The sequence below is a fragment of the Chiloscyllium plagiosum genome, chromosome 35 (assembly GCF_004010195.1).
Source record: "Chiloscyllium plagiosum isolate BGI_BamShark_2017 chromosome 35, ASM401019v2, whole genome shotgun sequence".
NCBI lineage: Eukaryota > Metazoa > Chordata > Chondrichthyes > Orectolobiformes > Hemiscylliidae > Chiloscyllium > Chiloscyllium plagiosum.
Window position 1 is genome coordinate 8,963,734 of NC_057744.1, and position 20,837 is coordinate 8,984,570.

Consider the following 20,837-nt stretch of genomic DNA (forward strand, 5'->3'; position numbering starts at 1 on the left):
AACTGCACACGAGGTGTACGAAAGCAAGGTCAACATTAGATTTGAAATTAGAGGGGTCCATTCAACAATCTAACAACAGCAGGGAAGAAGATGTTCTTGAACCTGTTGGTGCATGCATATCAAGCTTCTGTATCTTCTGCCTTTACAAACATATATAACAGCTTTGTGACTTAGGTCAGAATATGTAAGCTGTGAAAGGGAAGAGACCAATTGGAATAGGACTGGATAGAGTCAGGAAATAGTAAAGGAATGAATGGCCATATCAGTAATACAGTGCTATCAAGCAGCATATGCTCAGCAATTAGCTGCTCACTCAGCTCAGTTTGGGTTCTGTTAGGGCCAAGCTTCTACTGACCTCATTACAGTCTTGTTTCAAACAAGGATAAAAGAGCTGAATTCCAGAGGTGAAGGATAATGACAGTGCTGCCCTTGTTGTCAAAGCAGCATTTGACCAAGTGTGGTATCTTTGGTGTTAGCAAAACTAGAGTCACTGAAAATCAGAGGGACAGATTCTCCCAGGACTAAGAAACACTCTTTAATTATTGGAGGTCAGTCATTTCAGCTCCAGGACATCTCTGCAAGAATTTTGCAGGATGAGGCCATAGGCCCAACCATCTTCAGCTGCTTCATTAATAACCTTCCCTATATCATAAGGTCACACGTAGGAATGTCACAATGTTCAGCATAGTTTATAACACCTCATCATTCATTAGTGACAGCACAGTGTCTCACAGCACCCAAGGGCTTAGGTTCAATTCTAGCCTTGAGTGATTGTCTATGTGGAGTTTGCATGTTCTCCTTGTGTCTGCATGGGTTTCTGCCAGGTGCTCCAATTGCCTCCCACAGTCCAAAGATGTGCAGGTTAAGTGGATTAGCCATGCTAAATTGCTCCGTAGTGCAGGCAATGGGAGAGGCAATGGCCTAATGGCATTATCACTGGGCTGTTAATCTAGAGACCCACGTATAATGTTGTGGGGCTCAGATTCAAATCCCACCAGATGGTGGAATTTGAATTCAATAAAAATTTGGAATTAGGAGTCTCATAATGACTGTGAAACCATTGTTAATTGTCAGGAAAAACCCATCTGGTTCACTAATGTCTTTTCGGGAAGTAAGCTGTCATTCTTATCTTGTTTGGCCAACATATAACTCTAACATGGGGTAAAGGTCCGAACATGTCAACTCCCCCTCCCACTCTGCTGAAGATATGCAGGTCCTGGGCCTCCTCCACCGCCACTCCTTTACCACCCGACGCCTGGAGAAAGAACACCTCATCTTCCACCTCAGGAAGCTCCAACCCCCATGGCATCAATTTGCACTTCACCAGTTTCCTCATTTCCCCTCAACCCACCTTACCCCAGTTCCCACCTCCCAGCTCAGCACCATCCTCATAGGTCAATCTTCCTTCCCACCTATCCGCTCCATCCTCCTCTCTGACCTATCACCTTTACACCCACCTCCAACCACCTATTGCACTCTCAGCTACCTTCTCCCCAGCCGCACCCCCTCTAATTTATCTCCACCCCCGAGGCTCCCAGCCTCATATCTGATGAATGGCTCCGACCCAAAACGTCGATTTTCTGCTTCTCGGATGCTGCCTGACCTGCTTTTCCAGCACCACTCTAATCTTGACTCTAATCTCCAGCATCTGCAGTATCCACGTCTGCCTTTACTTTTTAATGACTGAATAATACATTTTAAAGTTGCTGAGTGCGGGATAAGTATTGTCCAGGACACCAAGGATAGCGCCCCTGCAATACTTCCAAATTGTACCATGGGGTCATATACATTCACCCAAGCAGGCAGATCAGACCTTGATTTAACATTTCATCCAAAATACAACTCTGACAGTGCTTATGACAGTGTGGTATTCACCACTGCATTACAGACAGTCATGTTTAAATTTATGATCAGTTGCTGAATGTCATTAAATACTGCAACCATTACAGTGCACATACACCTGAAGGTTAAAGGAATCACCAGTGAATCAAACACAAATAATATATTTTCACATCTGCTTTGGAAATAATGTTATAGCCTATAGCACCACGTAATTTTACTGAGGGTTTCTGAACCATTGTATTGTGATGTTGGTATATATCAAAGAAAGGAGTCTCAAAGAGGGGATAGATCAATGAAGCATATGTTTGGAAGTGTTATTATATGAATTTTGAATCTACCAATTGTGCAATGTAACCACTCACTCTTGCACAAAGCAGCCTTTAAAGCCAGTGTGCAGTGAACCTGTTGCAGTTAACCACCACCTGCACCTGGGGGTTATTTGTAAAGATCTCTATTCAAATATCAGGTAAACCTGATGGCTGCTGTTAAATGGATCAGAGGAACAAAAGGAAGAGTGTTTCCGGGGAATCGCGTTGACCGAGAATGAGATTTGCTTGTGTTGGTAAGAGGAAAGTAAACAGCAAATACAAAGCAAGCTCTGTCCGAATACAGCCATACCACAAATTTGTTGCTTCATTATCTATACCTTTCCTGTTCCCTTAATGAGTGTGTGTGTGCTTTTATTGTTTTGTACTCAATTTTCCTTTGTTTTCTCAAACATGGATTATTTCCCTTATGGCCATACAGGATGATACAATAACCTAGGTTTTCAGTTGGGACTCATTGGGAATCCTGAGCTTGATATCAAAGATCCTCAGCCCTCACTGTTCCATCATCTTTATATTTCAGCAGACCATCTGTGGAGCCACAGTTTCACAGTTATCACACTCAACGACTTCATAGAATCATAGAGCCATACAGCACAGAAACACAGACCATTTGGTCCAACAGGTCCATGCCAACCATAATCCCAAACTAAACTAGTTCCAGCTGCCTACTCCTGGCCCATATCCGTCCAAACCGTTCCTATTCATGTACTTATCCAAATGTCTTTTAAACATTGTAATTATATCCGCATCCATCGCTTCTGCTAGAAGTTCATCGAACCACCCACTGTGTAAAAAAATCTGTCCTTCACATTTGTTTTAAAATCTCTCTCCTCTCACCTTTAAAACGTGCCTCCTAGTCTTGAAATTCCCCACATTTTGAAGTATTTCAGACTTCATTCTTTCTTAATGGGAACTATAGGAATATAGAAGCAGGTGTTGGCTATTCAGCCTCTCGAGACTACTCCATCATTCTGGATTGTGGTTGATCAACTACCATAAGCTCACATTCTCCAGAACCATTGATATCTTTAGTGATGAGAACAAGGAGTGTTTTCTCGATCCTTTATAACCTGCTGATTGAATTACGTTTGCTGAAAATGTTTCCTTTCCCCAAATCAAGTGGCATCACCAAATTTTATTGATATGCCATTTGTCACAAAAAGGAACTAACATTGTCTCACGTTCCAACAAAAAAGAGGAAATTCAATACTTTGTGCATTCTGAAGGTTTGGAGAAAGTGCGGACTGCAGATGCTGAAGATCATAGTCAAGAGTGTGGTGCTGGAAAAGCACAGCAGGTCAGGCAGCATTCAAGGAGCAGGAGAATTGACAATTCGGGCATAAGCCCTTCATCATTCCTGACCTACTGTGCTTTTCCAGCACTACATTCTGAAAGTTAATCTTGATTCACTTATTTTTTGGAAACAGAAAATTTGCACAGTGCTCACTTTCAAGGAATTAATTTCTATCTTATTTTCACAAACAAAATTAGTTATTAACAGACTGAGTCCTAACAAGTCCAAAGTTCTGCTGTCGAACATAAGCTGTACTGTTGAGTGCATGAAACTCACCAAAACCAAAGTTTGCATTTATATAATGTCATTTGCATCCTCAGCATAATACAAAGCACTTCATAACTATTGATTTTTTTTTATAAAGTGAAGTCACTTTGTTATCTCTTCCAGCAGGATCCCACAGAGTGAAAGCATAAATGACCAGCTAAACCGTTGTGGGTGAAGGGAAAACTCAGCAAATGTGACAACATCTATATATATGTGACAACATCTATATATTTTTTACTTCTTCAAAAACAATTCATATAGAGCTTCAGAAATATCCACCTTCTTCCTCAACTGAGGATTGCCATTACAATGGGTGACAGGGCCGTCAACTGTGTGTGACCTATCTCCCTTACTTCAGCCTTAAAAGTTTCTTTTCCCTCCCACAACAACAATAGGATCCCCTGGTCCTCACTTCCTACTCTCCAGTAGCATCTATATCCAAAGGATCATTAGCCGTCATTTCTGCTATTGATGACACATATTCCCCTCCCCTTCCTTGTCGGCCTTCCACAGTGACCGTTTCCTCTGACACCCTGTTTCACACATTCTTCACTCCCAACACCTCCATGGCACTTTCCCATGCAACTGCAGAAGGTGTACACCTGTTTGTTTGCTTCCTCCCAATCTAAAGCTCCAGATATACCTTACAGGTGATACAGCAATTTACCAGCACTTCACTCAATCTAGTCTACTGTATTCCAGTTCTGAAGAATGGTCACTGGACCCAAACATTAACTCTGCTTTCTGCTTTCTGTCCACAGATGCTGCCAGACCTGCTGTGTTTCCCCAGCTATTTTTGTTTATGTTAGGAGCTGGTTAGCTTAGTTGATTGACTGCTGCTTTATAATGTACAGTGATGCCAACAGCATTTGTTCAATTGTTGTTGCAGTCAACATGAAGGCCCCACTTTCTTGAGCACACCTCTCATCTGAAACATGGTAACCCTGAGGTTAAACTAACACCAGTTGACTCCCTATTGGGAGAGCAGCCCCTGGGACTATCGTGACTTTTATTGAATGTCAAATCAGATATAGAAAGTGAAATAAAGAGAATGAATGATGGTTGGATTAAAAAGGCGGAAAGAAGATATAGTGCGGACTGCAGGGAAAATAAGAAGAAAATTAAGGTCTGACAATTTGACATTTTTTACTTCTTCAAAAACAATTCATCACCTGAAGTATTGAGAATTAAAAATGTTATTTGGCCGAGAGAAGTGAATTAGCAATCATTAATATTTGCCACATCATTTAAAGGATGTCATATCATTGCATACATAACAGCATTCTGTCACAAGTTTAATCAGCAATTAATTGCAAATATAGCAACTTAATGAAACTCACCGGGCAGTCGATGATGTGGTGCTGTTTTTGTAAAACTAAAAGCAGAGCAGCATAAATTAGCCAGCACCTTGTAGACACTCACAACGTTTGAGGTAGCTCTTCCTCACTACAAGTTGTTAGCTGATTTTAAAATTAATACAGGTGTGTTTCAATCACATGCTGTTATTTATTCACCAAATTCTGATCCAAAATTGCCACCATTGAGCCAAGATGATGTAACACTAAAACCCCATACACTTTGCAAAGTAACAGCTTAGAATGAAAATACTGTCATTGCATTACAAGAAGTTTCAAAACAGCCTGAATTTCTGGAATTTTCAATTGGATCATAAGGCCGAAGAAACCCTGTTGTGACTTTTTAAGAGGATGAAACTACATTACAATCAATATGAATGTCTAAATGGTTTGACATTTCTTCTAATATCACAATCTTTGCTATAATAAATCATAGTCAGCTGGACTGAATCCTGCAATTTACTGGGACCTCTGCATCACTGAGTACATAAAGTTGCTAAAATTGTCACAATGCATGATATATCAGCAATTTAATGAAATGAAAAACACTTTCATATCAGTTATTTGATTGCACATGTTGATCACTTTTGCATCTCTCTGTCTCCTTCCAAGTCCACATTGAAGTCATCGACAGTAAGATTCTTCAATAGCCAAAAATCAACACCTGATTTTCTAACCATATAAAATATTGGCCTGCATTGTTCGCTTCTAATCAGGAATTCCACTGTTGTCCAGGATTCTCAGTGAGATTACAGTCAATAAATTCTGAAAATTTCCTTTTGCTTTCCAATATTCCCATGAGTGTTACCTTATTAGGGGAGAAAGTGAGGTCTGCAGATGCTGGAGATCAGAGCTGAAAATGTGTTGCTGGAAAAGCGCAGTAGGTCAGGCAGCATCCACGGAACAGGAGAATCGACGTTTCGGGCATAAGCCCTTCTTCAGGTTTCCTGAAGAAGGGCTTATGTCCGAAACGTCGATTCTCCTGTTCCGTGGATGCTGCCTGACCTGCTGTGCTTTTCCAGCAACACATTTTCAGCTGTTACCTTATTAGCCTAGTTAACATATAACTGCAATTGCAAATAATTCATTGTACATGTTTTCCGGCACTTCTGGGAATTGTAATCAGGTGAAATGCCACCCTTTCTTGAATAAGAACCTAGCAATATAACAAGTTCTCTAGGAGCCTCCTCAGTACCTAGCCTTCGTTGTGAACTGAAACATTGAGTGCCAAAGATACAGTGAGTGAAAGCCTGCCTGATCTTCCCCAAGTGTAAAATATGAAAGATGCTTGCCTTCAGCATCAATGAAAATAATGGCCTGAGTCAAAGAATCTTAAAACAGAGAAGAAGGTCAGTGAGTCCATCTTGCTCATGTGAGCTCTTTCAAATGGTTATCCATTAATACCCTTATTGGATCTTATTGATCTTTCCTTATATACAATATTTTATCTTCAATTATTTATCCAACTTCCTACTGCAAGTCACAATCAAATCTACTCTCACCATCTATTGTCCATCAGGTGTGCAGAACCAAAGATAGACCCTGGAGCCATCTGTGTCAACTTGGCTCAAGGCCTTACTAAGCTGTGAATTTACCTGTAGACTAATATGGCACAAAAATTGCCCAACTCATTGGATTTCTATTGTTCATAAGAAAAACATGAAAACATCTCTCCTAAATTTTGAAGAAAATATGAAAGAGGATATCTTTTTCAAAGAAAATCAAAAGACATTTTATTCCTTTCTTAGATCATGGGTACACTTCCAAAATAATATTTATTGCCTGCTCACAGTTGTCTGGGGGTATGAAGAATCAGCTATATTGTAGTAAACTGATGTCATGTTCATACCATACCAGATAAACATGGAGTTTTTCTGTGAAAGACATTGGTGAACCAGTTCAGGTTTTCAAAGAATCATGGAACAACACAGGGGTGGCATGGTGGCTAGCACTGCTGCCTCACAGCACCAGGGACCCGGGTTTGATTCCACCTCGAACGACTGTCTGTGTGGAGTTTGCACATTCTCCCCATGTCTGTGTGGGTTTCCTTCGGGTACTCTGGTTTCCTCCCCCAGTCACAAAGATGTGCAGATCAGGTGAATTGGCCATTCTAAATTGCCCGTAGTGGTAGGTGCATTAGTCAGAGGGAAATGAGTGTGGGTGGGTTACTCTTTGGAGGGTTGCACATTCTCCCCATGTCTGCGTGGGTTTCCTTCGGGCACTCTGGTTTCCTCCCCCAATCACAAAAGATGTGCAGATCAGGTGAATTGGCCATTCTAAATTGCCCGTAGTGGTAGGTGCATTAGTCAGAGGGAAATGAGTGTGGGTGGGTTACTCTTTGGAGGGTCGGTGTGGACTTGTTGGGCTGAATGGCCTGTTTCCACATCTAATCTAAACACAGTTGTTTGGTCAGCAATGGTATTTGAGGTGGAGCTGGTTGAGAGCATCAAGTTCCTGGGAGTGACGATCACCAATAATCTGCCCTGGTCCATCCACGTTAAGACTACCATCAAGGAAGCACAACAACACCCTACCTCATCAGGAGACTAACGAAAGTCAGCATGTCCATAAAGACTCTTGCGATTTTTTATAGACTCACCACCGCACACATCTTATCTGGATGCATCACAGCGTGGTATGGCAACTGCTTTTCTCAAGACTGCAAGAAACTACAGAGAGTCATGAACACAGCCCAGACCATCACACAACCAACTTGCCATTCATTGACCACATCTATACTTCCAGCTGCATTGGGAAAGCAATATAATCAAAGACCCCTTTCACCCTTGTTATACTCTCTTCCACCCTCTTCCATTGGGCAGGACATATAAAAATTTGAATACACGTATGAACAGATTCAAGAATAGATTCTTCATATTTGGAATGGACCTTTTAAATGTTAATGTTGACCTCTTTCTGCACCTTCTCAGCAAGCTGTAACAATGTATCCTGCACTCTGTTCTGTTACCCTGACACACTTCTGTAATTTGATCGGCTTGTAAAGCACGTAAGACTCTGCCAATCAATCAACATTCTCCTTTCAGTATTAATGTTAATTCCACTTAAATTTGGTACTTCCTGCAAAATGTTCTGATGAGTACAAGACAAAAAACTTTCTGCAGCAATAATTATAGAATAGTTACAGCATAGGGCAACACAATGGCTCAGTGGTTAGCACTGCTGCCTCACAGCACCAGAGTCCCAGGTTCGATTCCAGCCTCGGGCAGCTATCTGTGTGGAGTTTGCACCTTCTCCCCGTGTCTGTGTGGGTTTGCTCTGGTTTCTTCCCACAGTCCAAAGATGTGCCGGTCAGGTGAATTGGCCGTGCTAAATTGTCCATAGTGTTAGGTGCATTAATCAGAGGGGAAATGGGTCTGGGTGGGTTACTTTTCGGAGGGTTGGTGTGGACTGGTTGGGCCAAAGGGCCTGTTTCCACACTGTAGGGAATCTAATCTAGTAAATGTATTTTGGTCCATTACCTTCATACCAGATCTGCAAATTTCCTACTTACCTTTCCCCATGGCCCTACAAATCTTTCCTATTCAGATAATTTTCTAATTCTGTTTTGAAAACCACAATTGAATCAATCTCTGTCACACTCAGAGTCATTTTGGACACTATCGACTCCCAGGTCAAAAATGGTTTCCTTGCTCCTTAGTTATGGCCAGTACCATGTGTACGATCAGGTTACCGTTTTCAACAACAAAGCACCACATTTTATAAATTAATGTAAATAAGGGCATTCAGTCATTTTGGAGGAATTATTCCAAAATGAAAATCTAATGCAAAAGTCCATTTTTCTGTCAGAAATTCTCCTTTCATGCATTTACAACCTGATGATGCAGGATGTTTCTGTAATATTAATCAGTTTAATCCAAATTTGGAGTCAAAATGCTTGTTTTTAAACACTCAAAGATCCTTCATTTGCTTTGGAAAGGATAAAGCATTGCATGTTCGATTTGAATGAGTCTGCAATTACCATAACAATTACTTCTTTGGATTGTTTCAAATACCAATGACATAACAATCAAAGCTACTGGCCAAGTGCTGGAAAGTGGGATTAGTGCAGATAGGCCAGCACTGATTCGATGGGCTGAAGAGCATCTTCTGTGTTGTATGAGTCTATGACATTGGCTGTGACCGTCATGAGCTTTAACACGTATGGTGTGATATCCTGGATGCAATTGTGTGTGCACAGATGGTTCCTGGTAGTCATTTTTAATAGTGGTGCCCTATCTCCTGCAGTAGGAACACACATTGCGATCACCTCAGATGAGTGCCCTTCAGTTCTTGACCCTTCTGATACGTGGAGCAGATTCTCTCCTCTTACCTCATGATTATGATAATCCATTAATTTAGAGTCATACAGCCATAGTGTTGTACGGCACAGAAACAGATCCTTCAGTCCAACTCGTCCATGCCGACCAGATATCCAGTCCCATTTGCCAGCATTTGGTCGATATCCCTCTAAACCCTTCCTATGTACCCATCCAGATGTTTTTTAAATGTTGTAATTGTACCAGCCTCCATTACTTCCTCTGGAATCTCATTCCCTACATGCACCACCCTTTGTGTGAAAAGGTTGCCCCTTAGGTCCCTCTTAAATCTTTCCTCTTTCTCCTATGCTCTATAGTTTTGGATTCCCCTACACTGGGAAAAAGACCCTCGCAATTCACCCTATCCATGATTTTGCAAATCTCTATGAGGTCTCCCCTCAATCTCCTACACTCCATGGAAAATAACCCCAGCCTATTCAGCCTCTGTCTCCAGCTCAACCTTTCCAATTCTGACAATGTCCTTGTACATCTTTTCGGCACTCTCTTAAGTTTGACAGTATTGTTCCTGTAGCAGGGAGACCAGAACTGAACACTGTATTCCAAAAGTCACCTGACCCAAGTCCTGTAAAAACATTGACTCTGCTTTCTTTCCACAAATGCTGACAGACTTGCTGTGTTTCTCCACTAATTTCTCATTTTATCTCCAGCAATGTTGTTACGAAAAGGGTATAGTGCAGTTCTTTGATTTATTTGTGTCTGGGATCTGACTTGTCCAGTAATTATGTCAAGGAGAAAGTGAGGACTGTAGATGCTGGAGAGTCAGAGTCAAAAAGTGTGGTACTGGAAAAGCACAGCAGGTCAGGCAACATTGGAGGAGCAGGAGAATCTATATTTAGGCATAAGCCCTTCATCAGGAATGTGGAGGTGATGAAGTGGGGGAAGGGGAGAATTGGAAACTGGTGAAGTCAATGTTAATGCCTGTGGCTGTAAGATCCGCAGACAGAAGATGAGGCATTCTTCTTCTGGTTGATGAGTGACTTTGATTATATCAGCTGGGATCAGAACTTTAGATAAAGATTTTAATGCCTGAGAGACCATAAAATCCCTCAAAAACTTCATTGATTTCAACCCTCTTTTGTTATAAAACTACAAGTCATTAACGTTTCTATTTTCTGTTATTTGAACTTATTTTAAAATTCTGTCCAAGAATGATAGAGATTTGAGAGAAAATTTGTGGGTCCATGGTTTGTTCAACTCTTCTAATTCTATTTCTCCTGCCAAGCTGAGTCCCGCAATATTTAGCTCTTAAAATCAGTCGCTAGATGTATCTAATCTTTTCCAAATTCGAATCCTTTTTTTTTTAAATTGAAAAATTACTCCTGCCTTTGTGATTCAAGAGTTGTCACTGTTAAATATGTGTCGGAATGGGTGTTGCAAAGTCATTTGACCGAGCATCTGGTCGCCGTTCTGATACTTTTGGTGAAAGTGAGGACTGCAGATGCTGGAGATTAGAGTCAAGATTAGAGCGGTGCTGGAAAAGCACAGCAGGTCAGACAGCGTCCGCGGAGCAGCAAAATCGACGTTTCGAGCAGGAGCCCTTCATCAAGAATTCCTTTCTGATAGTTTTTGTCTGTACAAACTCAATACAACTTTTACACAGTGTTTAATTCCGTGCTTCAATGAGCACAGCAAATTGATTTTCATACACATTTCTGCAACTCTTTTATTTCATTGTGCTTGGATTTCTTAGGGACTAAGGGCAGAGTCAATCTGCTCACTAGCTGATATAAAGAACAACACTTTGAGCATAAGGAATAATATACAGACATGAGAGGGGCGATTACAATTATTTTTATAGGAGCGTACTTGTTTCTTTGTGTCAATGATTAACTTCTTTTTAACCAGTGAAGGTATTTACCTTCAGAGTTGCATCATCACCTGTCACTTCTTTAAAATTAATAAGAAACCGAAAAACAAGAATTTTTTTTCCTGTAGATTATGTAAAGGAATTCTGAGACCAGGTCTTTGCAACATAATCTCCTGCTGAGGTAATTTAACGGTGCACATATCTGAATTGCACAGTCAGCAGTAGGGAAGATTTACTTGTGCAATGGGAGCGATCTACTCGCTACACTATACTCTTTTCATAACAACATTGTAAAACGCCTCGGTACGAGTTGAAACTGTGCACTCGCGTCTTAGATTGTTTGAAAATTTAGTGGGTCTGATCTGGAGGGGTTTTTTTCAGGTACAAGTAGAGAAATTAATTATTTTTTTAAAAAAACAAGATGAATTCTTAGCTTGACAGGGACTGAGAATGGGCCCGTTGCAGAAGTTGAGTCGGGGAAAAAGAAACACCTTTATCCGTGTTATTGTTTATTTAGCATTTTTACAAATTTACAAGACTAGCAATACATGAGGATAGAAGGCAGGTTCATTTTTTACAGTCAGAATGAAAACCGAGTAAATAATATGCACTAGATAAGGAATGTCCTTGCAGACAGGGATGAATCTGGGGAGGGGACGATATTTAAGAATTAAGTTATATTTAAAGAATTCTACAACACAGTGGGCATTTCCTACTTAGTGGTTACAAAATATTGAATTGGATACAGGGCATTCACACATCCAAAAAAAAACTTTAATAAATGGTCAATAATTTTTCATGGCATTTAACTATGAATGTAAGATCCCCAGCAAAAATCTTCTCTTTACTAAATGTTGCTTACTTCTTTTGCTGTTGTGCTTTAAACGAGAATCCCCCATCAAAACAAAAAATAAGGAATGTAAAAGTGGAAGTGTGGAAGTCAATGCTAAAAATGGAATGATTGGATGATTTGAATAAATCCAGGGCATATTGAGAGCAATTCTGCGAGTAGTTCTCATTAAGGGTCACTGAACACAAAAGTTAACTCTGTTCTTCCTCCACAGATGCTGCCAGACCTGCTGAGTTTCTTCAGCAATTTCTATTTTTATTTCCAATCTCTAGCATCCACAGTTCATTGTTTTATTTATTTGAGAATATTTTAAAACTGTCCAGATTCCATATCATAACATTCCTTCCAGCCTTCCAACAAGTTTAAAAGGCCAAAAGAACAGTGCATGCTATAAATCAGAAACAAAACATAAAGTTGCTGGAAATGCTGAACACCTCAACTGAGTTCTGAGGTAGGGTCACCCAACCTGAAATGTTAACTCTGATGTCTCTCCACAGATGTTGCCAGGCCTGCTGAAATTTTCTCACAATTTTTGTTTTAGCTTCTGAGAAGTTTAATCAGTTTATTTCTACATTACTTAAGTACAGTTTGTATATTGCAACTATAATCATGCAGAACCATCCATCAGTTCAACATGTCATGGAACACAAATCCCATGCCAGACACACATGGTTTCTTCTTATCTCTTCATAACAGTTACTGGAAATTATACTTATACAAATAATTATTAATGTATCAACTATGCCTCTGAATTAATTGTCTTCTTCAATAAAACAAGATTTTTTTGTGATAGCATTATTTTAAATGTATACCAGTGGGTTTCAATGGAGATAATCAGACTGCTGTAGTTAAATTACAAAACTAAATTACTTTCCCTACGTAATTTATTCTTGTCATTGAAATTTATTACATATTAATATACTTTCAATTATTCTCTGTGAAATGCTATTTTATGGTTGTTTACAGTATTTTCCTTGCCAATTTTCTACTCCCTCACCATTCCCACTACTGTTAACTCCTTACTGGGCAAGGTTCTAAGAATGTTAGGTGCCTTTCAGCATCATTTTGGAGCATCATTTTAACAGCTCAAGCAGTCAATTCAGCTGTTGAGAGCAACTCATTGTCACTCCAGGGTCCACAGTCCCTGCATGTCCACTAGGAAGCTTTTGTTAGTTTAGAGTCAGAATTTAACGATTTACTCATGACCATTTTGTCTTAGTTCCAAATTAGTGGAAGAAAAGCATCTCAATAGGTCAAACTATGAGTGAAATTCAAAAGGGAAACTTTTCTTTTAAAACATATTGATTATTAAAATTGAATAAATTCTAAAATTAAACACCAGAAATTTAAAAATAGCCACTCGCATTGTTGTCATACCAAACAGGGATTGGATCACAAAACTTTTTTGCAGACATTACTAACCATATTCAATAAATGAAAGAATATCTGGTAAGGAGTAATACTTACTAGTTTCCATGTTGCAGCAGAATTGATGGAATTAGTTCAAAAGCTCTTCTGGGCTTTTTTTAATATTCTCAAAAATAAGCAACTTTGATTAGCAAGATTTACAGCAACCACATTAGAACATTGTACCACTGCAGAATGTGTTGCGAGTCTGCTGAAACCTATTCTCGGATACATCAATACAATACAGCAAATAGTTTGACCTTTTGCAATTTGTTTAAATGCAAATAGTCTTGCCAGCAGTTGATTTTCTGGAATTTGCATTAACATTATAGATGGTTGGATGGTAGTCAAACGTACAATTAGTGCCTTGGTGTCTGTTTCAAAAAACTAATATGTACCTGTATTTAAAAAATATATGTTTCCCTCTGCTAGGTTATAATATACTTCATTTTTAACAGGTGCATGTCCGAAGTGAAGTCGATGTCCAGAGAGCAGAAAGACCCCAGGTGTGATCTCTGCACTAGGCTAGTGTAGTTGATCTCAGTCACAGCAACAACACTGAACTGATCGGAGAGTTCCAGATGGATAATGCAAATATTTTTTCAATCTGCTGAACCTAAGATGTTTCTTCCCCTTTATTCTTCATTAATAGAATATCAAAATTCTGTGAAAATAGCCACTGATTTGCAGCAAGAAGCTATACAAAAAGATGGAGGCTGGAGCCCTGAAGCCCAATAATGAAGCTTTCTCAAAAAAGTCTGTGTAAACCACAGTGAATTTTTGCAAATGTTAATTGCCATATCTATCACATTATACCAAAAGCCAAGCATTGTCTTTAAGAGTTAAAATTAAAGTGATATTAAGAGAGCAAGTTATGTTCATGGTATTCTTAAATTCACTTTGGAGGCCAACTTAAATTTCTTGCAATGTTTAAGGATAGAAAACATACTTTCTTGCAATTTTGCAATATTGTAAATAGGAAGGCAAACAGCATATGTTAGAAAGTCACTGAAAGGTTATTTCATTCTTTGTTTTCATAAGATCTCTCATGGATGAAAAAAGGACCCATTCAACCAATCCAGCATATTTTATCATAGAATCCAAACACGGGTTTAATCAGAATAATATTTTTTACTGTTTCAAACCTTGAAATCTTTCTTCTTTACATATGTCAATATCTTGTTTCTTGTATCACCCATGTCAGTATTTGTTCAGTCACAAGAGCAAAATGCTGGAAGTGAAGTTCAAACAAAAAATGATGGATATGTCGAATCTCAGGAGGGCAGGTGAGCAGAACAAAAGGAGTTAATGCTTCAGATCAATAATCTTCCAATAAAATACACATAAGGTTTTAATTATTTTTATAGCCAAAAAAGCAAATTCAGATTCATCTGAAACATTTTAAAAATTTTATATTCGCTAGAGATCTAGGCTCAGATATTGAGATGGCCAGAGAGTCACTGGAACAGCGTAGACTGGAGTTGCATATTGGATCTGTGGGATATACCCAATATTCCACAGCAGACTTTTTGGGAATTGTCTCGGAATTTGAATATTCCAATTCCTTGTGTCTGGACCCCTCTGAAGGAATCCATTAAATCAGGGAGGTTAGAGGGTTCTAACTCAGTTACACCAATAGTTGTCAAGGAAAATTTAGAGAATTGACAACATACTTGCACACCTGGGTAACTACCACTCACCATTCAACCAACATCCCCAACCCAAATACCTCCCCTCTGATCCCTTTCAACCACCACACTCTTGGCAATCAGTCTCTACGCCAAAAACCCCAACCCCCAAACCCATCCAAAATGATTCAATTTGTACCCCAAACCACGGGACCCAACACTGCCCCATCTCACCAGGCACAGCTTTCTTCAGGTCTGACCCTGAGGACTTGACAAACATTGACCACATGTCAGCCACACCCCAGCCCAATCCCCCCACCCTCAGTGGATGTTGCTCCCTGCCCCCAAACCCACCACAACACCTGTCATCTCAATCTCAAACCTATTCGAAGCATTCCAACACTTACCTGGTACCTACGTATGCTGCACCTTACTCCCTTAAACAACTGCTATCCTAACCCACACTTGCCTTACATGCTTTCCACTCCACAAAGGTTTTGGAAGTGGATGGTGGATGCTGCTTGACATTTAAACCACAGAACACAGCAGAGTAAATGCTGCCAAAGGAGTTGGTGTGGCGGGGGAGGAGGTAGAGATTTTAATACCAATTCTCTCTGCAGCTGGATTTGCAGATTCCTGGAAACATTCGTAACAGGAGCACCCTATCCAGGAATCTCCAATGCAGAAATTATCTAAAGGTAAGTGGGCACATTTTTTAACATCTGATCAGGGAAGGGAATAAGGTTTAAAATACTCTGATCGCAGGTTTTCATCATAAGTTGCGACCCTTTTTCCAAAAGACTACTGTACATTAGTCTTCACATTCAGAATGTGTTGCTAAGAAGTGTGTGTGGGATAAGAGGAAGAAATAAAAGCAGAGTACAAAAACTTATTTGACATTCATTAAAGTGTAGGTGTAATCTTGCAAGTAAAAAAGCAGGAGAAACCAATGATGGTCTATCAAGAGAAATGGGGTGAAGCAATTTAGTGTGCATTTGAAACAATGGAAATGGACTTGGGTGCAATCACATTGAGAGGGTTACACTGGAAGAACCAAAATAGATCCATTAGTGAAATGACCCATCACTTTGCAGATTAATATGTAATAAGGATGCTAGTTCTTTTGCAAGTGACAGATAAAACAATTGGAAGTTTTTTTTTCCAGATAGTTTTTCCCAATCAATAACATATACCAAGAATTCATGTTCTCCATTTTTCTGATGGCCATCTGGTAAATATGAATAGGTTGAAGGGTGGATGGTGGTATAGTTGTAATGAAACTAACCAAGTACTTAACCATTCCCAGTACTTAGCTGTAGAATACTGCAATTGTTTTTTTAAAGAACCTGGTGACATTGATACTGGTCAGTGAGTAACGCTTCAGAGTCATTACTGTTAAATTTTCATATATGGAGTGTGCAGTATGCCCATAAGCAGTAAACCGTAAGTCTTAACTGTAAAAACTGTCACTGTAAACATAAGTGGGAGAGATGTAGTGATCGTACCAGGAATTTGCTGATAAGACATGTGCTTACACTGGTTACTTTGCTTATGTCACTTGAAATGTATTACCTCCAAACAGTGAGGTTAGGCAGCGTAAGGAACGGTATAGCTATTAATGTTGGAACTCCACAGACCAATCTGAACAAGTTGGCAATAAATTTTGTCAACATGAGAGAGAATGTACAATTTAAATCCCATTTTTATGACTTATAAGGAAGGTGGTCCAGGCTATATATAAAAGTACATCACAGAACTTCATGTGTGTTGTATTCTATGCATTTTAGTTATTGCATATTTTGTGTCTATTCAACATTTCCCCTGAAGTCAGTTTTTTATTTGCAATTAAAAGTTCTCTTTAAAGTAACCGATCTGTTAAATCAGAGATTCCCTAGAGTGTGGAAACAGGCCCTTCGGCTCAACAAGTCCACACTGACTCTCTGAAGAGTAACCCACTCAGACCCATTCCCTTAAATTTCCCCCTGACTAATACACTTAACCTACACATCCCTGAATACTATGAGCAATTCAGCATGGCTAATTCACCTAACGTGCACATCTTTTGATTATGGGAGGAAACCAGAGCACCCGAAAGAAACCCACACGGAGAATGTGCAATCTCCACAGAGACAGTCGCCTGAGGCTGGAATCAAACCCAGGTCCCTGGCACTGTGAGGCAGCAGTGGTAACCACTGAGCCACTGAGCTGCCGTGCTGTCCATCAACTTGAGTTTTGGAACCTCTCTGTGCACATTACATTCCTCATTGTTACTGTGAATGCACTTCAAAGAGTATTTTATTGAGTGTAACCACCTTGGGGACATCTTGAGCTGATATTTGTCCTACCTAAATACAAAGTTAATCTGCATAGTTTTGTAAATCATATCATTGGCATGCAGTTTCTATAAATGAGAGATTTTCAACAAAAGTATGGATTATGGAATTATTATTTAATTTTGTCTCTATGCATAAATGGACATAATTAACCTAGGAAATATTGCTGACTTCTCAACCTGTTCCACCTCTCTCAGAACATCCTTGGGTGGAAAAATTCAAATTTTCACCATTTTCACTTCAGAAAATTCATGTTGCCTTGATATTTCAATCCATTATCACACAAAACAAAATCATACAAACTTATCAGTTTCTTCAGCATTTACGTTTTACTGTGCTTCAATTCATTAATGTTAGGCTTATTTCTGTGCATCAATTGCATTGTTCTAGAGGGAATACAGATTCCTTTACAAGAGATTTCCACCTGCTATGGTCACCATCTGCTAGAAATCTAACTCATTCTCTCTCTGCTTGAACTATATCAAATACAAATTAAGTAATCTCAGGCTGATGGTTTTTCCATCCATCCATCGTATGGACCGCACAGCGTCCTCAGGTAAGACAAAGGGTGGAGGGATTTGCTTTTTAAACAACAACTTTTGGTGCATGGACATTGCAACCCTGGGAACCATTGCTCCCGAAAACCTTGAACGCCTCACCATCAAATACCACCCCTTTTATCTACCACAGAAATTTCCCGTTGCTATACTAACTGCTGTGTACATGCTGCCACAAGCAAAGGTTGAGGAAGCTCTGGTTGTGCTGTACTCCACCACTAACACCCTGGAGATGGAACATCCCAAGGCCCTGTTTGTTGTGACTGGCGATTTCAATCAAACCAGTCTAAGGAAGGTGTTGCCCAAATACCACCAAAAGATTACCTGCCCAACCAGGGGCCTGAACATTTTAGACGACTGCTACACCACTGTGAAAGATGCATACCACTCCATCCCCAGCCCTCATTTCGGGAACTCCGACCACACTGCCATGTTTCTTCTCCCGGCTTACAAGCAAAAGCTCAAGCAGGAGACCCCCTCACTGATACAGGTCCAGGAGAAGGAGGCAGAGGATCAACTCCGGTGCAGTCTGGAATCGGCTGATTTGACCATGTTCAAACAGTCCGCAGGTACCTTGGATGGGTACGCCACCACCATCACAGACTTTATCAGCAAGTGTGTGGAGGACTGTATACCGAGGGAGTCAATCCGGGTGTTCCCCAACAGGAAACCCTGGATGAATCAGGACATACAGAACCTGCTAAAAACCAGGCGTGAGGCCCTCAGATCAGGAGACCCACTCAAATATAAGGAATCCAAGTATGACCTTCGCAGACCATTAAGACAGCCAAGGACCAATACCGATCCAAACTAGAGACTCAGACAGATACCTGGCAATTATGGCAAGGATTGAATGACATTACAGGTTCTAAAAAGAGACAGTACAAGATAGCAGATGATGACATATTCCTCCCGGGTCATCTCAATGCTCTCTATACTCGCTTTGAGCAGAATTTTGTGGAGAGGTAACACCTATTCCGACAAGTCCTGATGAACCTATCCCAGCAGTCACTGCATCAGGGGTCAGATCAGTTTTCCTTCGTGTGAATGCAAGGAAAGCGATGGGACCAGACGGAGTAGCAGGCCGTGCACTCAGAGAATGTGCAGATCAACTGGCAGAGGTCTTCTCGGACATCTTCAACCTCTCCCTGCAGTAGGTCACTGTCCCTGCCTGTTTCAAAAGGGCCAACATCATCCCTGTGCCTAAGAAGGCTCATGCTGCATGTCTCAATGACTACCACCCCAGTGGCCCCAACTTCGACGGTCATGAAGTGCTTTGCAAGGCTGGTCATGGCATTAATCAACTCCAGCCTCCCCACTACACTTGACCCACTCCAATTTGCCTAACAGACCAACAGATAAACGTCAGATGCCATATCACTTGCCCTTCACTTCTCCCTAGAACATCTTGACACCAAGAACAGCTACTTAAGAATCCTACTGATTGACTACAGTTCAGCCTTCAATACTATTATCTCCTTGAGACTGATTACTAAACTTAGTGATCTTGGATTAAGCCCCACTCTCTGCAACCTACAGGCCACAATCAGTGAAGGTTGGAGACAATATTTCATCGTCACTAACACTCAATACTGCAACCCCCCCATGGGTGCGTACTCAGCCCCTACTGTATTCACTGTATACCAATGACTGCGTCACCAAATACCAGACTAATGCCATTTGCAAGTTCACCGATGACACCACCATAGTTGGTCGAATCTCAGATGGCAACGAAAGAGACTACAGACGGGAGGTGGAAGACCTGGAAAAATGGTGCACTGAGCACAACCGAGCTCTCAATGCTGGCAAAATCAAGGAACTCATTATTGACTTTTAGTGGGATGTTACTCATGCCCCACTACACATTAAAAGCTGGAAACAAGTGGAGAGTGTCAAGCTCCTGGGTGTGGTCATCCACAACAAGCTTCTTGGACCCTTCATGTTGACGCACTGGTTACAAAGGCCCAACAATGTCTCTTCTTCCTCAGGCAGCTGAGGAAATTTGGCATGACGGCAAATACCCTTGCCATCGAGGGCATTCTGTCTGGATGTATCACTACCTGGTATGGCAACTGTACCATTCAAGATCGGAGATGGTTATAGAGAGAGTGGTGAATTCGGCCCAGACAATCAAAAGGCCAACCTCCCATCTATAGAATCCAACTACCAGGCTTGCTGTCAAGGTAAGGCCGCCAGCATTCTCAAAGATCCATCCCACCCTGGCAATGTTTTTCTACAACCTCTACTATTGGAGAGAAGGTACAGAAGCCTGAACACACGCACCAGCTGGTTTCATAACAGTTTTTTTTTAGATTACATTACAGTGTGGAAACAGGCCCTTCGGCCCACTAAGTCCACACCGACCTGCCGAAGCGCAACCCACCCATACCCCTACATTTACCCCTTACCTAACACTACGGGCAATTTAGCATGGCCAATTCACCTGACCTGCACATCTTTTGGACTGTGGGAGGAAACCGGAGTACCCGGAGGAAACCCACGCAGACACAGGGAGAACGTGCAAACTCCACAGTCAGTCGCCTGAGGCGGGAATTGAACCCGGGTCTCCGGCGCTGTGAGGCAGCAGTGCTAACCACTGTGCCACCATGCCATCCCACCCTACTGTTGTTAGAATACTGAATGGACTCACAAACTCTTAACATTTGCCTGTGCCAGTGTTTTTGTTTTTGCTGCTGTTTACCTATTATTTACTGATCTATGCTACTTAACTCTGATCTGCCTGTATTGCTCGCAAGACAAAGCTTTTCACTGTGCCTCGGTACATGTGACAATCAATTTAATTCAATTAATTTAATTCATATGATTCATTA

General features: G+C 40.7%; 1 protein-coding gene across 2 annotated transcripts in view; it reads right to left on the minus strand.

The window, feature by feature from the left end:
- LOC122540629 (uncharacterized protein C11orf53 homolog) overlaps positions 1-20,837 on the minus strand; it is a 58,689-nt gene that overhangs the window by 33,547 nt on the left and 4,305 nt on the right. The window contains exon 1 of one of the 2 annotated variants that reach the window (XM_043676601.1): positions 13,549-14,602. The exons of the other annotated variant lie outside the window; for it this stretch is intronic. Within the exon in view, the coding sequence (XP_043532536.1) occupies positions 13,549-13,558 (10 nt within the window). The 5' untranslated portion in view covers positions 13,559-14,602. Of the gene's footprint in view, positions 1-13,548; positions 14,603-20,837 lie in introns of those variants that run through there. 2 annotated transcript variants of the gene reach the window in all.